This window comes from Trichoplusia ni, chromosome 15, assembly GCF_003590095.1.
Source record: "Trichoplusia ni isolate ovarian cell line Hi5 chromosome 15, tn1, whole genome shotgun sequence".
Classification (NCBI taxonomy): Eukaryota; Metazoa; Arthropoda; class Insecta; order Lepidoptera; family Noctuidae; genus Trichoplusia; species Trichoplusia ni.
The window spans coordinates 2,825,485-2,843,895 of NC_039492.1; the positions used below are offsets into that span (position 1 = coordinate 2,825,485).

Below are 18,411 nucleotides of genomic sequence, written 5' to 3' on the forward strand. Positions count from 1 at the left end.
TACACGGGCTAGCATGGAAGTTTTTGTGTAAAAAGCTTTAATTAAACAAATCTGATCATGATTCAAAACAGTCACCTGATCGCTTAATACTTTCTTTTATTACTAAACAAAAAACATACCAGTGATATATCGTAATTACTTTACCAAATAGGTAATGGCCCTAGCGTCGCGCCTTGAGGCAGCCTTCAAGGACCCAATAAACAAAATCAACGTCCATGGAATAGGCCACGAATGTTAATGGGAATGCTGTGAGGTGTGAAGTGGTCACAGCAGGTCAATGTGAGGACTGATCCTTGACCCACTTGGAGAGCTACCACTGACCCTAGGGTACTAACCGTGAAGGTTAAACTAATTAATGATTCTTATTATTTTTATAGACTGCTAGGTGTTGTGACTTTGAGAATAGATGTTCGAGCTAATTGCTACGTTGTTGATTTGACAGCCCGAGGGAAGAACAGTGACCTAAAGAATTGGAGTATCATGGCTTAGGTCCTACTCAGCATCCTAAGTTAGTGACAATGCCTTTTCTAAGACTACTTCGAAATTACAACTATAATTTATAGGTAAGTGTCATGTCGTTAATATTATGTCGAGAAACACAAGTAGGAAAAATTAACATTGTTGAAAATATCTGACATGACATGTCATAACCCTTAACGCTAACAAAGTTTCTTGTTAACGTAAGAGTTACGTGTGTGATGTGGATTCCGGGAATATCCTCTTTCCATGATTAATAAGCCTAAACTATATAATTAACTATTAGTTACTCCTATTTCTGTCATCAATCTTAATATATACTTACCTATATTTCTATTTATTTATTAGAAGTATGGTCTGTGATTCATTTTTTAACAATGGCCAATAAATACTTCTGTGGTTTGAAAAATGATAAAAATATGTATGTGAAAAACAAATGCCGGCGTAACATTGATAATGTCAATATGGCGAGTGCGTGCGCGCTACTGATTTGATAATTGTATTTTTATGTAAATAATTGAATTGATAACATGTACCAATGTTCATTTCTGCTATCTCTGCTCTGCGCAAAATCTTTTGAAATACTTGTTGCTACGTAGAAACTGGATTTAGTTAAGATGCCCGAGGAGCTGTTAGTTTTCAATAAATTAAATTATATTTTTCATGTTTCTGCGTCTGAAACATTACCCACGCAGAAAATTCAGCTATACCTAATTATTCTTCAGAAAGTATAATGCGTACTAATATAAAAATACGTACCAGTTTAGTATGAAATCAATTCCGCCGTTCATTCAACCTATTTAACAACAAAGATTAATTAATTACACTTCAACCCCATAATTTGTTTACGTCCCACTTATGGGTTTGGTAGTATTGGTTTGGTAATCACTAATTTCGACGAATAGGCAAACTTCTTGTTCAAGCAAAACAGCTTTTACATAAATCGTGAGGTCAACGACCCGATATCGTACAAACGCTTTTGTTAAGAACTTTTAAGATTTCTCTGTGTTATGGCGGAGAGGGTTATGTGGGACGAAGGACGGCGCTGGTCCAAGGTTGGCAGGCACTCGTCGCACGTGAATTAGTCCTTAGAACCGGATCCTTAAACACCTGTACAATATGCATCAATATGTAGCCAATACGATACTTTATCACTACATCAATCTAAATTAGAAACGACATAAATTAAGGCCATTCGCATTGTGTGTCCTACATTGACAAAAAAATACCAACGTTAAGGCAGTTCATTGTACTTGGCTGTGCTTGACAGTGACGGTACGACTGGGGGCCCATAACCTAGAGCCTCATATTTACTCGTAGTTCCAATGACACTGATATATGTACACAGTACACACAGGTATAGGACTGTGACTTTATTAATTAGTGAAGGTGCAGGTCCTAGCACTCCTGGCATCACATGTCCCGCCAGCGCCGCGGTCGCGTGCCGGCGTGACGTCCCCCGCCCACTGCACGCTCACCGCGCGGTCACTATAAAACGTGACGGCGGCGTGACGGCGCCTTTATTATTGGCATTTTAAACTGTTCTCAACTGACGCAGCATTCATACACCTTCGGGTCCATCTCATCTTATCGAATTCAATGAGTCGTTTAATTAATACAGATTAAAAATATTTTCTTCTATATTCTAAAAGGTCGGTATTTGATCCTTGAGAACCGTGTCAATTAATAAATGGCTTAAAGCAATCTTTCCTCGACCTTCACCGCGTCTTAGGAGTATTGGCTGAAGGTAGCACCCAAGCCCCCGGCAACACGTCGGCTGTCACGCTACGATCTAATCCCGCCTGTGAGGACCACTTTGAAGGAACTTATCCTTTGTTTAATGTCGGTCATAATCCTTAAGCTTCCGTTAATCTACTCACTAAAGTTATGTCGTTTCAGTTGATTACTTGTGAGTCAAAAGATTTTCAACACATAAGGAATTGGAATTTAATTGTATAGAAACCATTGAACTTGATGCCCGAATGAAAGACATATACGAGATATTGAAAAAAGCCATGTAGAGCAAGCTAAATAGTTAGAGACAGACTTCTTAACTCAAAGCTAATGCGTACAGCGGCATTCAATTTTGTTTGAAGTCTTTTAACTTTTAAGAATTCAACAGATTGGTAAACTTATCTATAAAATATAGCGTTGTGTAAGTAGTTCAGAACTGTGAAGAAACAGTAAGTTTTGTCGATCGCCGATTAAATTGCGTCGCTCATTTTGGTTGCCACGCTTGGCGCTATTGCATTAATTACTGGTTTGGTTAACTTTGATAACTTCACCCGGCTACATGTAAGCTGCTCGGATTTCAGCTGAAGCCGGTGGCAGACTGTCTTTCAAAGTCAAGAACGAACTTTATATTGCAAATTGAATTCTTGAGGCTTTGCCAGTAAATTGTTTGAGCTTTGATTTTACAAGTCCTCCATATTTAATAGGGATTCACGTTGGTAGAGGCTTACCAGCACTGATTACAAACTGTTAGAAATTATTAATTTGTGATAAATGTTTAGTTGTTTCTAATTGTTTTTTAACGACTCCCGCATTAAGGAATTTAATACTTCAGTTAAGGGGAGTTTCACAAACAACCAAGGCACATACCTACACAACGACACCCAGATTCAGGAGAATTATTAGTCGATCACACAAATACAATCGGCTATCTACTTAAGTGTATCAAAATTTTATTTTAACACAGATGTAGTGTCTTCGTACCGTAGACTGTTTATAAGCTATGTTTAAATGGGGCCACACCCGGATCTGACCGAAACAACATGATATAAGGATTGACGTATTTGGGAAACGGAAAGTTTTTGTCCGCAGATTTTATTGTTTTTTTTAAGAATACGTAATAAAGTTAGTCAGGTTTTAGTGCGACACTATTTCATAGGTCAGCAATTAATTAATGAACGTCGGTGATTACGAATTATAATATAAGGCAGCTAATTTATTTAAATTAAGTTTATAATTTCCATAGCCTCCTGCGATTTATTGCTTTAGACCAATCTAAACTCTTTTTCCGAATTACGTTGGCTCATTGAACACTTACATTATAATAGGTTATTCAAAAGCCTTTTGTTGTTATTTAAGACAAAAACGTTTCAAGATAAGAAGTTAATACTAGGCTTCCTTCATAAGCCTTATGTAAATCAAAGTTTCAGGAGACGTTCATAAGGAAAAGTAAATATTTACGTAATTTTGTTAAATTTCGTAACAGTTACGAAAGCAACATTCATTTGCCATTTTGCAACATTCTACCGATTAAAACCATTTACATTCTCTTAATTGCAATAAATGCGCTTTTTTGTGGGAAACATAATGCGTATAATTGTTGATTATAAAGTAACCCCAACAGGATGAATTTTGTTGATTGTTATTTTCGCCCTATTTAATTCGATTATAAAGCAATCATAACTGCCGCGTCTCTTAGGACCAAAAAAAGCACGAAGCTCGTATTCGGTAGGGCTGGGGTAGCGAAGCGCGGGGGTGCGGAGCGCGGGGGAGGGCGGTGGAGCGGGCGGCCTGGCGGAGTGTCGCGGAGTGCCGCGGACTCCGACATTCCCTCAGTGACCGCAGCCACGCTCGCACGTCGCTCGCCGCGCCAACTTCTCTCGCGTATCGTAATCTATTGTTTTATTTCGCAAGTGTTAACGATGGTGCTTTCCGACTTTTTGACGGAGACTCGAAGGCGATGGCTTAAGGTAAGCTTAATATTTATTTAATTAGTTAATTAACTGTATAATTATTGTTTTGATAAATATTTAATCGCAGAAATAGTTATGTTATCAATATTGCTGTTATTGTCTGTTGATTTCTATTTAGTGATTGAGAGTTAATTGATTTTATTTTGTCTATTACTTAAATTATTAATTTTTGATTGAGCGGTTTTTAAAGTCGATCTAGTTTATTTATTCGTTTCCTTACATTAATTAATTGAAGATCAACCACAGTAGACCAGCAACAGTTATTAATTATAGTATAATTAATAATTTTAGTGATTGTTTATAAAATTTAAATAATAGTTATATAAACGTGACAAAATTTAATTCGTGAAAACCATTACCAACCAATAAATCAATCCTGTTTGTATGTATACTCTAAATACTACATTGTTCTCATGTACTCGCTATTAGTTTAATTAGTACATAATTAACGACGCTCTCGTACTCGACTTCAAAGGACTCTCACAATAAGCCGTGTTTAGGGATTTACCTTTGCCCATTTGCAGGGCTAAAACATCAGTAAAACTCAGTTTTTTTTTGTATTGAAGTCACTGTCATAGATCAACAGTTAACGTAAGATATCGGATCACAAATCGATGCTGACAGATTGACAATACAATAGACGATTAAACTCGTGACAAATGTCAACTCTGCTCATAAATATTGTTGTTCACGTTTCCGAAGTTCCCAAAGAAGGCGCCACACGTACGTCGCACTATGTAATGACTTGGCCGATAGTGATAGTGTGGGCAAACATGTGTGTAATGAAGACGAGATAACGACGCTGACGTGACGATTGACAGCAGTAGCGATCGGCCGCCGATACTGCCCAAACAATGCTTGTTTACTAAACAGTAAACGGTTCGAGGAACTTCGGTTCATTTTGTTTAGATTCCCTAAACATAAAGAAAACTTCAAATCTATGGGAATGACATTCCAATTCGATAAGTAACGTAGCTTTGATTTGTCAGCACTCGGAGAAAATAATGTAACTTGGTCCACAGACCGAATGAAATTGTTTGTTGTTTTCAATGATGTTTAACTAATAAGGATTGAAGGAGCTGTGCGTGTTTGACGAGTTTCCATCAAGAGTCCTTTTGGTCCTTTATCAGTCACTGACATTGCGGTCCTAGAGAGACTGGTTTATCGTTCGGACATTAGTCTTTGCTTATGTTTGGAATTATTTAAATCAGTCATAATTTGACCTCTGTTTGTTAACCGTTTTGTTTTCATGTTAAATAATCGTCGTGCACGAAATAATTACTTAAACAAAATATTTAATTAATGGAAGTTATTACTTAAAGCTAAACAATTTCAATTTACCTGTACAAGTACAATACGTATACTGAAACGGTAAACATGTCGCAAATCCCATGACACATTATTACGTATCAAAAGTATTTTTAGATGGGATAAAGTTATTTGCTCAAAAAAATATCAACAATAGAGCAAATATTTAAGAGTTTTTCTATCTAACGATGTTTCTGGAATGTTTGTCAATGACTAGTTACTTACAATATCTTGATGTGGGGTCTCGTGCCGCTTCGCTTGTCACCCCACTCTGCTTGCCCCGGTCCGCTTATATAAAAGCTCTTTAGACTCCTAGCGGGAGACTCGCGGCAAGTCATGACAATTATAATTATTTTCAATTACAAGTTCAAGGGTTGTCATTGCAAAACACATACGTAGTATGTTAAATGAATTGTGATTTTTAACAAATTTTGTTTGCATGATTAATTGGATCCCGCGGTTTTACCGACTTATAAGGGATGTATGAATTATATTCCGATTAATAAAGTATTAAAAAGCCAATGAAGTTCAGGCAACAATGTATAACAACCTTCTTTAGATATTAGATCAAGCTTCACGCGTGCGAAATATTTTGGCCGTCACAATTATGTCAGTATATGTATGTATGGCTAAGGGCTAGAGACGGTCATGTTCCATGTATATTAATACTTACCTTCAATTAGCTTGGGTATTGTCTCGCTGAACGTGTCCACATAATTGTAAAGAGACATTTGAACCTGTAACCTCTGCTATCAACCATTAGCTTCTACTTTCAATATAAAGGAATACTACGAGTTCTATAGCAGGACATTGCTTATATAAATATTTGTATGTCCTTTTGCTTAAAGAGGGCAATGGACTTGAATGGACCCCAGAAAAAATGTCAATCTTTGTAGTTTATTTCATAATTTTCTAACTGGACGACATCAAAACTCACAGATTAATTATTCTTTCCAAGAAATATTTTTTACCTACAAGTTGTTTGTGCTAACGAATTCAAATAAAATACTAGTCGAAGTTATTCATAAAACATAACTTTTGGACGAAACAATTATGTAAATTACATGATAAAATCGAATCCAATAAGTTTACAGACATCTACAAATTCTATTACTCGTATTAAATGTATCTCAAGCTTGTTAAATAGAATAATGGCGCTTTGTCTACGAATTATTCCACAATGTAGTCATTAGGCTAGTCTTAATAGATTTTAAGTTCATAGTTGAGTAGGCAACCTGATTACGAACGAGTTCGATCGCTTCGGTGTAATTTATGTGCATTATCGGTTCAATACACGATCATATACATACGTTGTTAGATAAACGAGCGATGTATACGTACCTTTAGTACGGAGTAGTAAGTGATGGATAGTTTGTGGCGGCTCATTACTGGGAGCTGCGCCAAGTGACATGTCTGTTGATAGCGTTTTGTTTATTATGGTAGGAATTTTGTATTTGTTGTGTTAATGCTTTGTGGACTATTTCTGGTTTTACTTTGCTACCTCCGTACGTTCTTTCTTCGTTCGAATTTGTTTAAACATTTATGTGCAGGGCTAATATTTAGTTCCTTAGCATTTAATTTATTATATCCATCCAGTATGAAGTCTTGCCTAGTACCTAGTAAATACAGTGTGAAAAATATTATACGTAATATACATTTTCCGTCCCTCTTTCCTTTCCATGTATGTAAGTACTTGGACTATATAGGAGCTACTTACCTTACTGAGAGTATAAGAAAAACCCAATTCTATCTTAATCACAAGAATTAACTCCGTTTTGCGTGTTTTTAAGGAAACATTACTCATAGGTAAATTAACAGACTCAACACGTGTTTTCAGCATTTTATTCCTATTACTTTTTACCAACTTCTTCCCTTTAAATGGTACAAGTTGGTGTAAGATATTTTTCGTCTTACTTTACACCCTTAAATAATCCTCATTTGTGCCGGGTTCCTTATTTACAAAGGGTACTTTTATTGGAAAACTAGCTGTTGCCCGCGACTTCGTCCCCGTGGGTAGAAGACATAAGTTATGATTTTCTCCCTGCCCTGTTTTTTTCACATTTTCCATTGTATCTTCGCTCCTATTAGTCGCAGCGTGATGGTTTATAGCCTAAAGCCTTCCTCGATGAATGGTCTATCCAACACAAAAATATTTTTTCAATTTGGACCAGGTTCCTGAGATTAGCGCGTTCAAACAAACAAACAAACAAACTCTTCAGCTTTATATATTAGTATAGATGTATCATTTAAAATTTGCCTCTCAATGGAAGATTATTCATCTAATAAATCGATCAACTCGTTAAACCTTTGACCTGTCCAGCTATTCAGGACAACATAAGACGAACTTTACCGTAGGCATCTAAAGGTACATATTCCCTACGGTTTTGTGCGAACCCCTGTGTGGGACGCGTCAGGTAAAACTTAAAGCCAAAGGCATTCGATCCCTTTACGGTACCGTAGTAGCTATCAGCTCACCAACAAACTTTGCCTGGCAACCACACGTACTCTCTAGGTGAGTACAGGCAGCAACAAAAGTCAAAGAAAAGAGCACATTTATGTGTTACCGGTGTTTTTCGAGGCTTTATAGAAAATTTGAGTTTTGAACTTTTTAAGTACAAGTTCAAGTAAGGACGACATATTATAAAAGAAATATTTTGATTTTGACTATGTTAAGAAGATGTTCTAAAAATCTGTCTGTGTAAAATATATTTTGTTCCTGACGGTACTAAGTAGGGCAAACGAGCGGATATTAACAAAAATTAAACGGCTTCGTAAAAACACAGGTATTGAAGCGGAGATTAATTAGAGCCGCTTTAATAATACATTGTCCGGGGTCGGGGGCTGTTGCTTACCTACGCATACGTATTTATAGTCGAGAGATTTATAAGCAGGCTTCTGTAGGTACTAAGATGATTATCGTTTTATGTGAATTGGAAAATATGGTATGGACTTCACAATGGCTTTATTGAGTTTAACCCAATGTTCCTTATGATCTCAAATCTACATCTATCTCAGTTTTCGGAATAGTGGCAATCACTTTTAAATGTCGACTGTGTCTCCTCAGTTAGAAGTGATTGAATAGTAAAGTGTAATAAAATTGAGGAAAATCTACGTAATTTTAACCAATGTTATTACTATCTTTTGCTCGTTTTATCTAACTGTTACACTGAAATATTTTCATAATTTAACAATACCTTTTCACAATTATTTCAACCTGAAAAGTCTTTATATTATTACAATTTGAAAACAATATTCAGTTAGCAACGCTCCACTAAGCAACAGTATATTTAATATTATTATTTCTGTACGGACTCTATTATAAAAACAACTGCTAAACAGTGTTATATAATACGTAGATTGTAAGGCTTCTTCAAAGAAGAAATTAGAAATTTTCTCTTAATAAAACATTAACGTTTAGGGATTTCTTAATTCTTTATCACGTACAAAGGATAGCCTATTATAATATCTTGACTATTTTAATCTTTATTCGCAAGAGCTTACATAAAAGTATCTAAAATAAATTATAATATGTATTATTCCTATATTACAGTACCGCTACATACACCTCACGAGAGATACTCGTCCGTCAAACATCATCAAAATTGGTCCACCCATTTAAGCGTGAGAGAGTAACAAACGTAACAAACATCCAAAGATCTCAATTTTACTTTTGCAAAAATGTGGCCATTGAATACAATTTATCTCTCGTTTAGAATCCCACGAAAGTTTACAAATTTCCTAGAAAATTTATAAATTGGCGAATCTTGTAATATTTCGGTGACATATACACTACACTACGATACAGTACATACTTAGTTTACATGTCATATCCTTCATTGTAATAATAAAACTCCCAATATCGGGGAACCACAAAACTCCGTGTTTGATCAGCTATGACGTCACGTAAAATACTATATTTTATCAGAAATCGTTCGGGGATATAAAGCTGAACGTAACCCCATTACGTGAGTGATAAGTGACGTAGATCGGTGACGTAGCACATCAACACTAACTTCCTAGAACTTTAAAATTGTTTATAATATGCTATCAGCTGATTTTTTTAAGCAATGTTGATATTATGTGAGGTTTTCCTGTGTACTTTGTACATAGTAGGTACGCCCCCTAAGTGTCTCGCAGTTTATCAAATATACTACGCCTTACTCCTATGTATGGCTTTCACATTTTCCAGGATGAAAACAAAACGATACGAAACATAGAAACATACACTCTCATCCAAACAATTTCGATTTTTTCATGAAAAGGAACTATAAACAAAAAGATCAAGAACATTATACATCTTTCAATTATTAAAACACATTTAAATATCTGGTTTTGAAAAAGGTCATAGTTTCGTCATCATAATCGTCACAAACACATAAAAAGTTGTTATTGTGCATATCTCTGTTGTTGAACAGTGAACACACCTCTTCATTAAGATTTTCCTTAAGAAAAAATATAATAACAAGTTCGAAGACACCGGCAACGAGAGTGAAAGAGAGATTGACCTAATTATGTCCGGAAATTACAAGACGCGATGTGACGTGCGCTATAAGGATAATCACTACTTGTATTATAAATGCGAAAGTAACTCTGTCTGTCTGTCTGTTACGCTTTCACGTCTAAACCACTGAACAGATTTTAATGAAATTTGGTACAGATATAGAGATGACCTTGAGAAAGGACATAGGATATTTTTTAACCCAGACTTTTGAAGAGTCCTCTTGGAAACGCGATATAACCGACATAGCGTAAACTAGTTACAAAGAAATACGAAACACCCTTACCGTACGTAAAACATATTTAATCAAAAAAGATAGTAAAAGTAAGTTAAAGATGCTTTTTTTACGAAAACCAATGGTTACTATTCTCTTTATATTTATGCACAAACCTCTTGTTAATATCTTCATCTCTATGGTTATCAAAACAACGGGATATTAATTGTTCGTTAATAAAAGTGCAAATATTTATAAATAATTCCGCTATTGTAAATAAGTTCGACTTGCGACCCCGTTGCGTCAGCTCATGATTGGGTCCGACACTAGTCGGGCAATCCCGATGAATACGCATGAGGAGTAAACCGTTGCATCATTTAATTAATAATAAAATATGTATAATACTAGCTGTTGCCCGCGACTTCGTCCCCGTGGGTAGAAGATATAAGTTACGATTTATACCCGCCCTGTTTTTTTTTTTCACACTTTCCATTGTATCTTCTCTCCTATTAGTCGCAGCGTGATGGTTTATAGCCTAAAGCCTTCATCGATGAATGGTCTATTCAACACAAAAATAATTTTTCAATTTGGTCCAGTAGTTCCTGAGATTAGCGCGTTCAAACAAACATACAAACAATCTCTTCAGCTTTATATATTAGTATATAGATTAGTCATACATAAAGTTAATAAAGTTTAAGATACTTAACATATTCCTTTTCAGTCAGAATATAATTTGCTGTTGGGTTTTATGCAACGAATGTTATTACTTTTCTAAGTAAATGCGAAGTAACTATTTAAACTAAACACAATATTTTTCCTGCTACGATGAATTGATGACGCTAATCACATTCCAAGTTTATTTGTAAACAAATCTTGATAGTTGTTTTAATAACATCTTTCAAATTCCGACTTAACATATTTGTATTATTAATTAATAACTGCTTTTACGAAGTTATCAGTCCTTTTCGATTCATACTCACTACGTACTACGTAGTATGCAAATAATAGGACCGTGTTGTTACGGACAGGTGCGCGTGCGCAGACCGCGCCCCCGACGCGCCGACGTTCCCACGGCTGCGTATGCGCACACGTGGCGTATCTGCAAGCTTTCACTGTTATAATGCGATGCCCACTGGTATTGCCTTCCCATAGATAATTGATGGCATGTGGCAATTAAATGTCTGTTTATGTTCTGCATATATATGGTATTAAAGAATATTGTGGCTAGCATTTTCGAGAATTTTTGATGACAGTACCTACTAAGCAATTTTAATTTTGGCAAGTTATTTCACAGCTAACTGAAAATCATGTTTTTCAGAATGCTTTCTTTTTTTTATTTAACTCACCGTTTATAGCAATTATTAATGACTTACGTATCATTTAAATAATACTAAAAGATACAGTATTTCTAAATTAACGGTATGTCATACGCAAATAACCGTAGCGCCGCGACATGCGCGGGCAGGTGCGCGTGCGCCGCCCCCTCGTTCCCACGCCGCGCCGCCACCGCGCGGTTACTTGGCACATGTGGACTTGACTTTATTTTATTGCCCTATTATTTATACAGTCACATCGCACCATTAGCCACAGGGTGATAATCAAGTTATTAGCATTACCGCTTGTTAACATATTCCAACAATTAAACGTGTTAACAGAAAAAAACAGATCTTTTTTTTCTAGTAGGCCTAAAACTGGCATTTTAGAAATTTTAGATAACCAAATTAGTAGCCGTAAATGCGCTTTTTAAAATGTCATTGCTTTGTAGAAGAACCGGCAAGAAACTATTAAAGTTACAATAAAAATAAACATCCAAATAATGATAATTTAACATACAAATATTAAGAAAGTCAAAGACATACTAAAAAATTATGGTGACAAGGCAATTTGAGAAAATAAAACATAACTCTGGATATGTAACTTCTGTTAAGGTCTCGCGCCCAACTATGACACCGCACGTGTTATCTGCATCACGCTACGAGAATTGAACGTAACGTCACGTCACGTTTATAGAAACATAAACCTAATCCCTATCTATACAGATAACATTTATTATCAATTTTATAGTAGGCGCTTAACTAAAGCGCCTAGAGTCGAGAGCCTTAGCCCACACATCAATAAACAAAAGAAAAGTTATGAAATATGTTTTTTAACATTGAATTCATTTACCTACGACTTTTATATAATTTGACGTTTAAATAAGCATTTTCAAAACAATTTTACTCAAAGCACTCAATTAGGAATCCAATTGAGATTATCAATGTAATCAAAAAGCAATATTACGTACCATAAATACAATTCACAATATCATAAAATAACTAATCAGTATACGGGCCACAAACAGAAAAAAAATCAAGCAAATATCTATACATATTATTTCATCAAAATAATAGCAGTGAAATCAACAGGAAAATACAGATAAATACCATTTATAACAATAACACGTCCATTATCCTATCCAAACAGTTCGCATATCTTTTTGCAAAAAATCTTGGTATTATCAACAAAAGGTCTTTCCGCATTTGATAAAGAATTGATAGTGAGCGACCTCGACCTTTAAAACAATTGACGTTTGATGCGCCTCGAGACTAAACAATTAGATTAGAAAGGATAAAGATTCTTTAAGAGAAGTCTTTAAAGCTATTATTGCTGCGGAATTTAAAGAGGCCATGTTGTTTCTAGTTTGAAGCAAGCTTATTTATAGATGGAAAATAATTACAACTATTGATAATAAGTACACGATTTCAAGCCAAATCAATATGGCAAATTATTGCAAAATTCGGAGAGAAACTTACACAATTTTACAAAAAACTATCCATTTGAATCTCGACGCACCATTTAAAACATTTTGATTACAGTCTCCACATGATGACGCACTTTCCGACCTCTGTCTAAACTACAAATTTATAACACACAACCTTACCACAAACTACATTACATCGTCAAACATGACCTCACAAAAGTTAAATCCCTGAAAATAATTTCCACAGCCCGTAAAACATTCCACACGTTTTTAATTATTTAGTTTTCGTTATCATAAGCAAATAGCTGGCATCTCCCTGTGACGGCCGCTTGCCCTAATTTCACTATCTGCTCGACTAGATTTATATGAATAAACGAGGTTATTTATCTTAGGTATGCATTCAATTAGTGATTGCCCTAAATGATTGGTACTTGTCTAGATTTAACCCTTCAACTGGTGACCTGGAAAGTTATACTTAGATATTGAGAAAGATAGATATCATTACTGAACTAATGTATGTGTGTTGTAATTTATTTGGTTTGACAGTTTATTTGAAAGTTAACTTAATAATAATAATAGCGAAAAATAAAACTACTATAGAAACTCTTAAATAATAGACTTGGACATAGAACATACCAAAAAAAACAATAAATATATCACTAAGTAGTAAGTAAAAACGAAAATAATAGCTAATACCGAATGACCCTATTTGAACTATCGTCCATCAATACATGGTAACTACATAATATGGTCCCCTGTGGAGGCATACGTAATAGTCAAGTATTATTTGGTTATTATGTAATATTATGGTATCAATGTTATCTCGCGTCATCGTCCCCAATTTCGGACAATTGTACGCAGCGCATGTAACGGGCATACGCATGTGATACACATTATATGACGAAGCTATTACTAGTAGTGTTTACCAGTGCGTATTATAGTAGTAAGTTTTAATATACTGAACATAGTTGATAACAAGCTTTCTAGCTAATAAAATAATAGTTACACCTTATATTCGAAACTTGACAGACACATGAGTTAACTTAAGGAAGCTATCAAGATGTTTGTGTTAGTTCTTTAGACTATGTTTTAACTACGCCCGATGTCTTTTCTCTGCAATTAGAAACACAAATTGAAAATTGATAACGTTACAATCGTAGGTCAAAGAACTTTTATTGATATAATTTCTTACTTAACTTAGTAACAAGTCAAATACTAGACTTTTTGGCTTCAAACGACTGACTAAACGTCTTTACAGATAACAGTTGAGTAGTGTAATGTCCTGGAGACCTACTAGCACCTCTTAAAGTAATATTAATGCAGTTGTGAGAGAGAGATGAAGCTATACGACTTGTAGTGCGCTGTCTCCCTTCCACAAATACAATGACATTACTGAGTGCGGTGGCGGCCGGCCCTCTGTTCTAAGCTATTAGTATCTTGTTCGATTGCTAAGTGACCCTTCCCAGAGGCCAGAAGACGTCGCCCTACATCGATTAGTACTAAATTATTAATATTGTAAACGAGACAGTTTGTTTGTGCTGTCATAGCGATGCAATACATCATCGGAATATTATTTTATAACTGTTGTGTGTAAATATCTAAAAATATTCAGATAGTGGTGATGCTTGCCGAGTTAAGAGTATTTATTTTAAGTGGCATTAGAGTTGATTCCCATTTTCTGTACTGAATTAACTGTTAAGTATTTTAAAACATTTAATCTGTTTTCGATTGCAAATCAACGACAGACATATCACTAATTGTTGTTGATATAATTGTTCTTCTTCGACACGGTATATCTGTAGGAAGCAATAACAGGACATTGACAGTACCAAAATGAAGCTTTATTAATGCCGAGATCATCATGATATATCATTCCCTATGGGGTTGATACATCTTTAGTAAAGACAAGTCGATGGTGTAATTATAATATCGCTATTGTTTACAATGGTACCTACACTTATGGCAGGTTTTTGTTTATGGCGCTTAGTTTTGGTTAGATTATGTACTTAGTTCTAAATTAGGAGGTCACTGTTGTCACGTGACCTTGTCTGCGAACTTAACAGTTGCATATATAAAATTGATCACGTGTATTATAGATACGATTAATACTCGGGTAAAGTTCCTCGTTGTTAATAATTTTTCTCATGTTTTTCCATGTGATTTTGATAGTAAAATTAACTATTATTTTTGTCTCCAGGCCTTCAATCAACTGTTCAAAAGGAACAAGAGCCGCAAGAGCACTCGCAACCGCATCTCCCCGGAGCTGGTCCGCTCCCCCTCGTACAGCGGCACGGTGGACGCGCGCGCAGACATCGACGTGACGCACTTCTGCGCCTGCCGCGCCTCGCTGCCGCCGCTGCACATCGCCGACGCCTACGAGAACACCTCCTACTACAGCAGCTACAACAGCTACAACAGCTCGCGCATCGACAGCCTCGAGAGCTACGGCACCAACGAGTCCAACAGCGGGCGCTCCGACTCCGCCTACGACTCGGCGCGCTCCAGCCCCGAGCACAACCGCGTCTGCTACGCCACCGTCACCTACTTCAACGTGAACGACAGCGAGGACAGCAGCAGCATCCGCACCGAGTACACGCTGCTGGACGACGCCGAGGCCGACCGCCTGCAGGAGCTGGACGACCTCGCCGACCTGGCCGACTCCGGCCGCGCCGACGAAGACGAACGAACGCAGAACATGATCAACGAGAGCATCGAGCTCGTCAGCACCTTATGAAGTGAATACGGACACACTCACCTCTACATTATGATTGTATCGTAACTAGGATACTAGCAGAATAATGAAAGCGTTTTGTTCCGATCTGGAAGCGTGTGTGATATTTGGTGCGTGGTTCGAAAGTTGTGACAAAAATGAAATTTGAAAAGACACTTGATTTTAGAATAAGTCAAAATTATAGTAATATTTATGTATATTGTACTTTATAGTAAATTGGCAACTTTAAGCTATTTAGTGATTAAGATTATCTTATTCGAATGTTTATGAATTTAAATCTAAAGTAATTTTTATGCACAATCTCTTAACTTCAGGTCTGTTAGCAAATCAATGATTTTCCGATGTTCTTTGAACTCAAATCAATCGCTTAATTGTTTCAAATCTTCAGCGAATAACCATAATTGGCCAATCAGCGTTGAGTAAAGCCTTTATCCGACCAATTAGGATGGCACAGTGGAAAACGTTCTGATTTTATTAAAGGAACATTTCTTTCAGCCAATAATGCTTTCAGAAGCAAAGAATTATAATTTATTGAAAAGTGAAATGAGGATTTATTTCTTAGTCAATATATTTTGAACTAGAAAATAAATTTTCTTTAGGACAATATTGTACAAACTTAATATTAATTTAATTTGTTTGCTAATTACCGAACAATAACTTTAATGTAAAGATTATGGAACATTCCATTGTTTTCATATACGAGAACAAACTCGGATGATTCAAATAATATCATATCACATGAAGCAAGTAGCTAGTTGTTTCCAAACACAATTTATATTTCTGAAACTGTAATTTAGATTGCAAATATTTGTTGCTAACTATAAACAAATTCGATTACTATTTACTGTCTGCAAAAGTAATTGGAACTTAGCAGATCGAATGTTTGCTAACGATACAACGAATGTATTTCGCTCTATTTATTTCTAATGACATTTTAGATTACCGAGACTTGCCCATGGGATATGTGGGTAGAGGGCAACAGCCTCATGTCTTACTAATGTTCTGGTACTGTCGTTAACAAAAGTATTTTTGAATATTTTAGCAGACTTCATCCGTTGCTTCCACACTTAGACTTGTGATTTCTCAGTTTGATATGTACTTGACTTATGTAATTAGATGATGAAAGATAATTTTGTCGACCTCCGTTGTCGAGTGGCGTACGCACCGGTTTCAAGGTGTCGCTAGCTCTAAGGTCCCGATTTCGATCCCCGGTCGGGTCAATGTAAAAATTCACATTACATTGTCCCGGGTCTGGGTGTTTGTGGTACCTTCGTTGTATCTGAATTCCATATGACAAGTGCTTTAGCAACTTAGTTTGGGTTCAGAACAATGTTTGTGATGTTGGCCGCATTTATTATTTTATTTCATTATTAGTTATTGAGATTCACAAATCTAAGAGCGATAGTAAATTAGTTATTGAATGAAGACCGGCTTAATCTATATTCAAAATATTTCGTTTTATACGACTTGTTTTTGTTTTCATTTTTAATGTCCACAAGCCAGTTTTGTTTAATTCGACATCTGTTTGGCCTTGGTAAGTTATTTTGCAACGCAGTACAGTTTTAATTCAACGATTTGCTAATGTATGAAGATAAGATTATTGATGACGTATGTATTGTGTAATGTGAATTTAGATGAAGTCAAAATTTCCTAATCAGTGTTTAAGTGAGGAGTAATTGAAGTCTCTTTTTTAATTCTGAATTTTGACTACATCTAATGACTCTATTTTTGAAATTACTGTTCTATTTTGACGTTAGTGTCTCAATAGTTATTTCTCAAGTGTTTACCAAAGTATATGTGATATAAGTTACTTTAAGATATTACATTTATTTAGTATATGTCAGTTGATCTCATTTGTGAAAAGTTTAAAGATAAGTTTGCGTTGCCGGCTAAACTATGCGTATGATCAGAGCCTGTACTGAGAGCTCTTGGAATAGGAGTGTTGGCATTGAGGAAGCGAGATGGAGCACTACAACGCGTAGAGGCATCACTCTCCCACAATGGAAACATTCCTGCTTTAAGATATCTTGTAAAACGCGCAAAACAACTCGTTTTCCGCCAGTGACGCACGGAGATGTATGTTATAGATACATTTACATAATATTATAATAAAATTTAAACTTTTTGATAATAGTATTTTTATTGTTAGTTTTTGCACCTTAATTGGCATTTAAGAGTTTTTTGAACCTTTATTTAAGTAAGACAGACATTAAATTACAAACTGGCAATTAGAGTTAGAGGTCAGATCGTAATGAAGATGGTTGGATTTAACTAGCAAGTAACTCGTGAATTTAATTAAAATTAAAATGTTTTTCTAGTAAGACAAATAATCTGTTAGGCACTGTTACTTTTAGTTGGAGGTGTAATTGAGAAAATGGCTGAACAAATACGGATACGAGATGACCACAGGCATGAATTGAAAAGTTTTTTTATCAGTCGACTTTTCGGTCTAAAATATTTTAAATGATCATCAAATAGAAAGTGGCCATTTTTATATGACATGAAAATGACTTAAAAAGAAATAAAGGTTAAACAAATATCATAACACAAGGTTTCCGCCGAATTCCTGAATGCCCTAGATCGAGCTCGGTCTGGTGGTCACCCAGTCGTAGCACCGGGATGCCCTATGTAGGTCAGACACGAGTCATTCAATAATCAATACCGTAACGTGCCTCGTAATAAATTAATATTGAATAATGCTAGGTTTGAAGCTTTCGTAATTATAATAATATTTATTTA

At 35.6% G+C, this 18,411-nt stretch overlaps 1 protein-coding gene across 1 annotated transcript; it reads left to right on the forward strand.

Moving 5' to 3' along the window:
- Positions 1-4,130: 4,130 nt before the first annotated feature.
- Positions 4,131-16,883, forward strand: LOC113501384. Its single transcript, XM_026882516.1, has 2 exons — positions 4,131-4,178; positions 14,929-16,883. Exons 1-2 carry the CDS (start codon positions 4,131-4,133, stop codon positions 15,673-15,675), a joined length of 795 nt encoding a protein of 264 aa, XP_026738317.1. The 3' UTR covers positions 15,676-16,883.
- Positions 16,884-18,411: the final 1,528 nt, after the last annotated feature.

Coding starts and splice junctions, on each gene's coding strand:
- LOC113501384 (XM_026882516.1), top strand. CDS start 4,131: ATGGTGCTTTCCGACTTTTTGACGGAGACTCGAAGGCGATGGCTTAAG. Junction 4,179..14,928: donor CTCGAAGGCGATGGCTTAAG/GTAAGCTTAATA, acceptor TATGGCGCTTAG/TTTTGGTTAGATTATGTACT.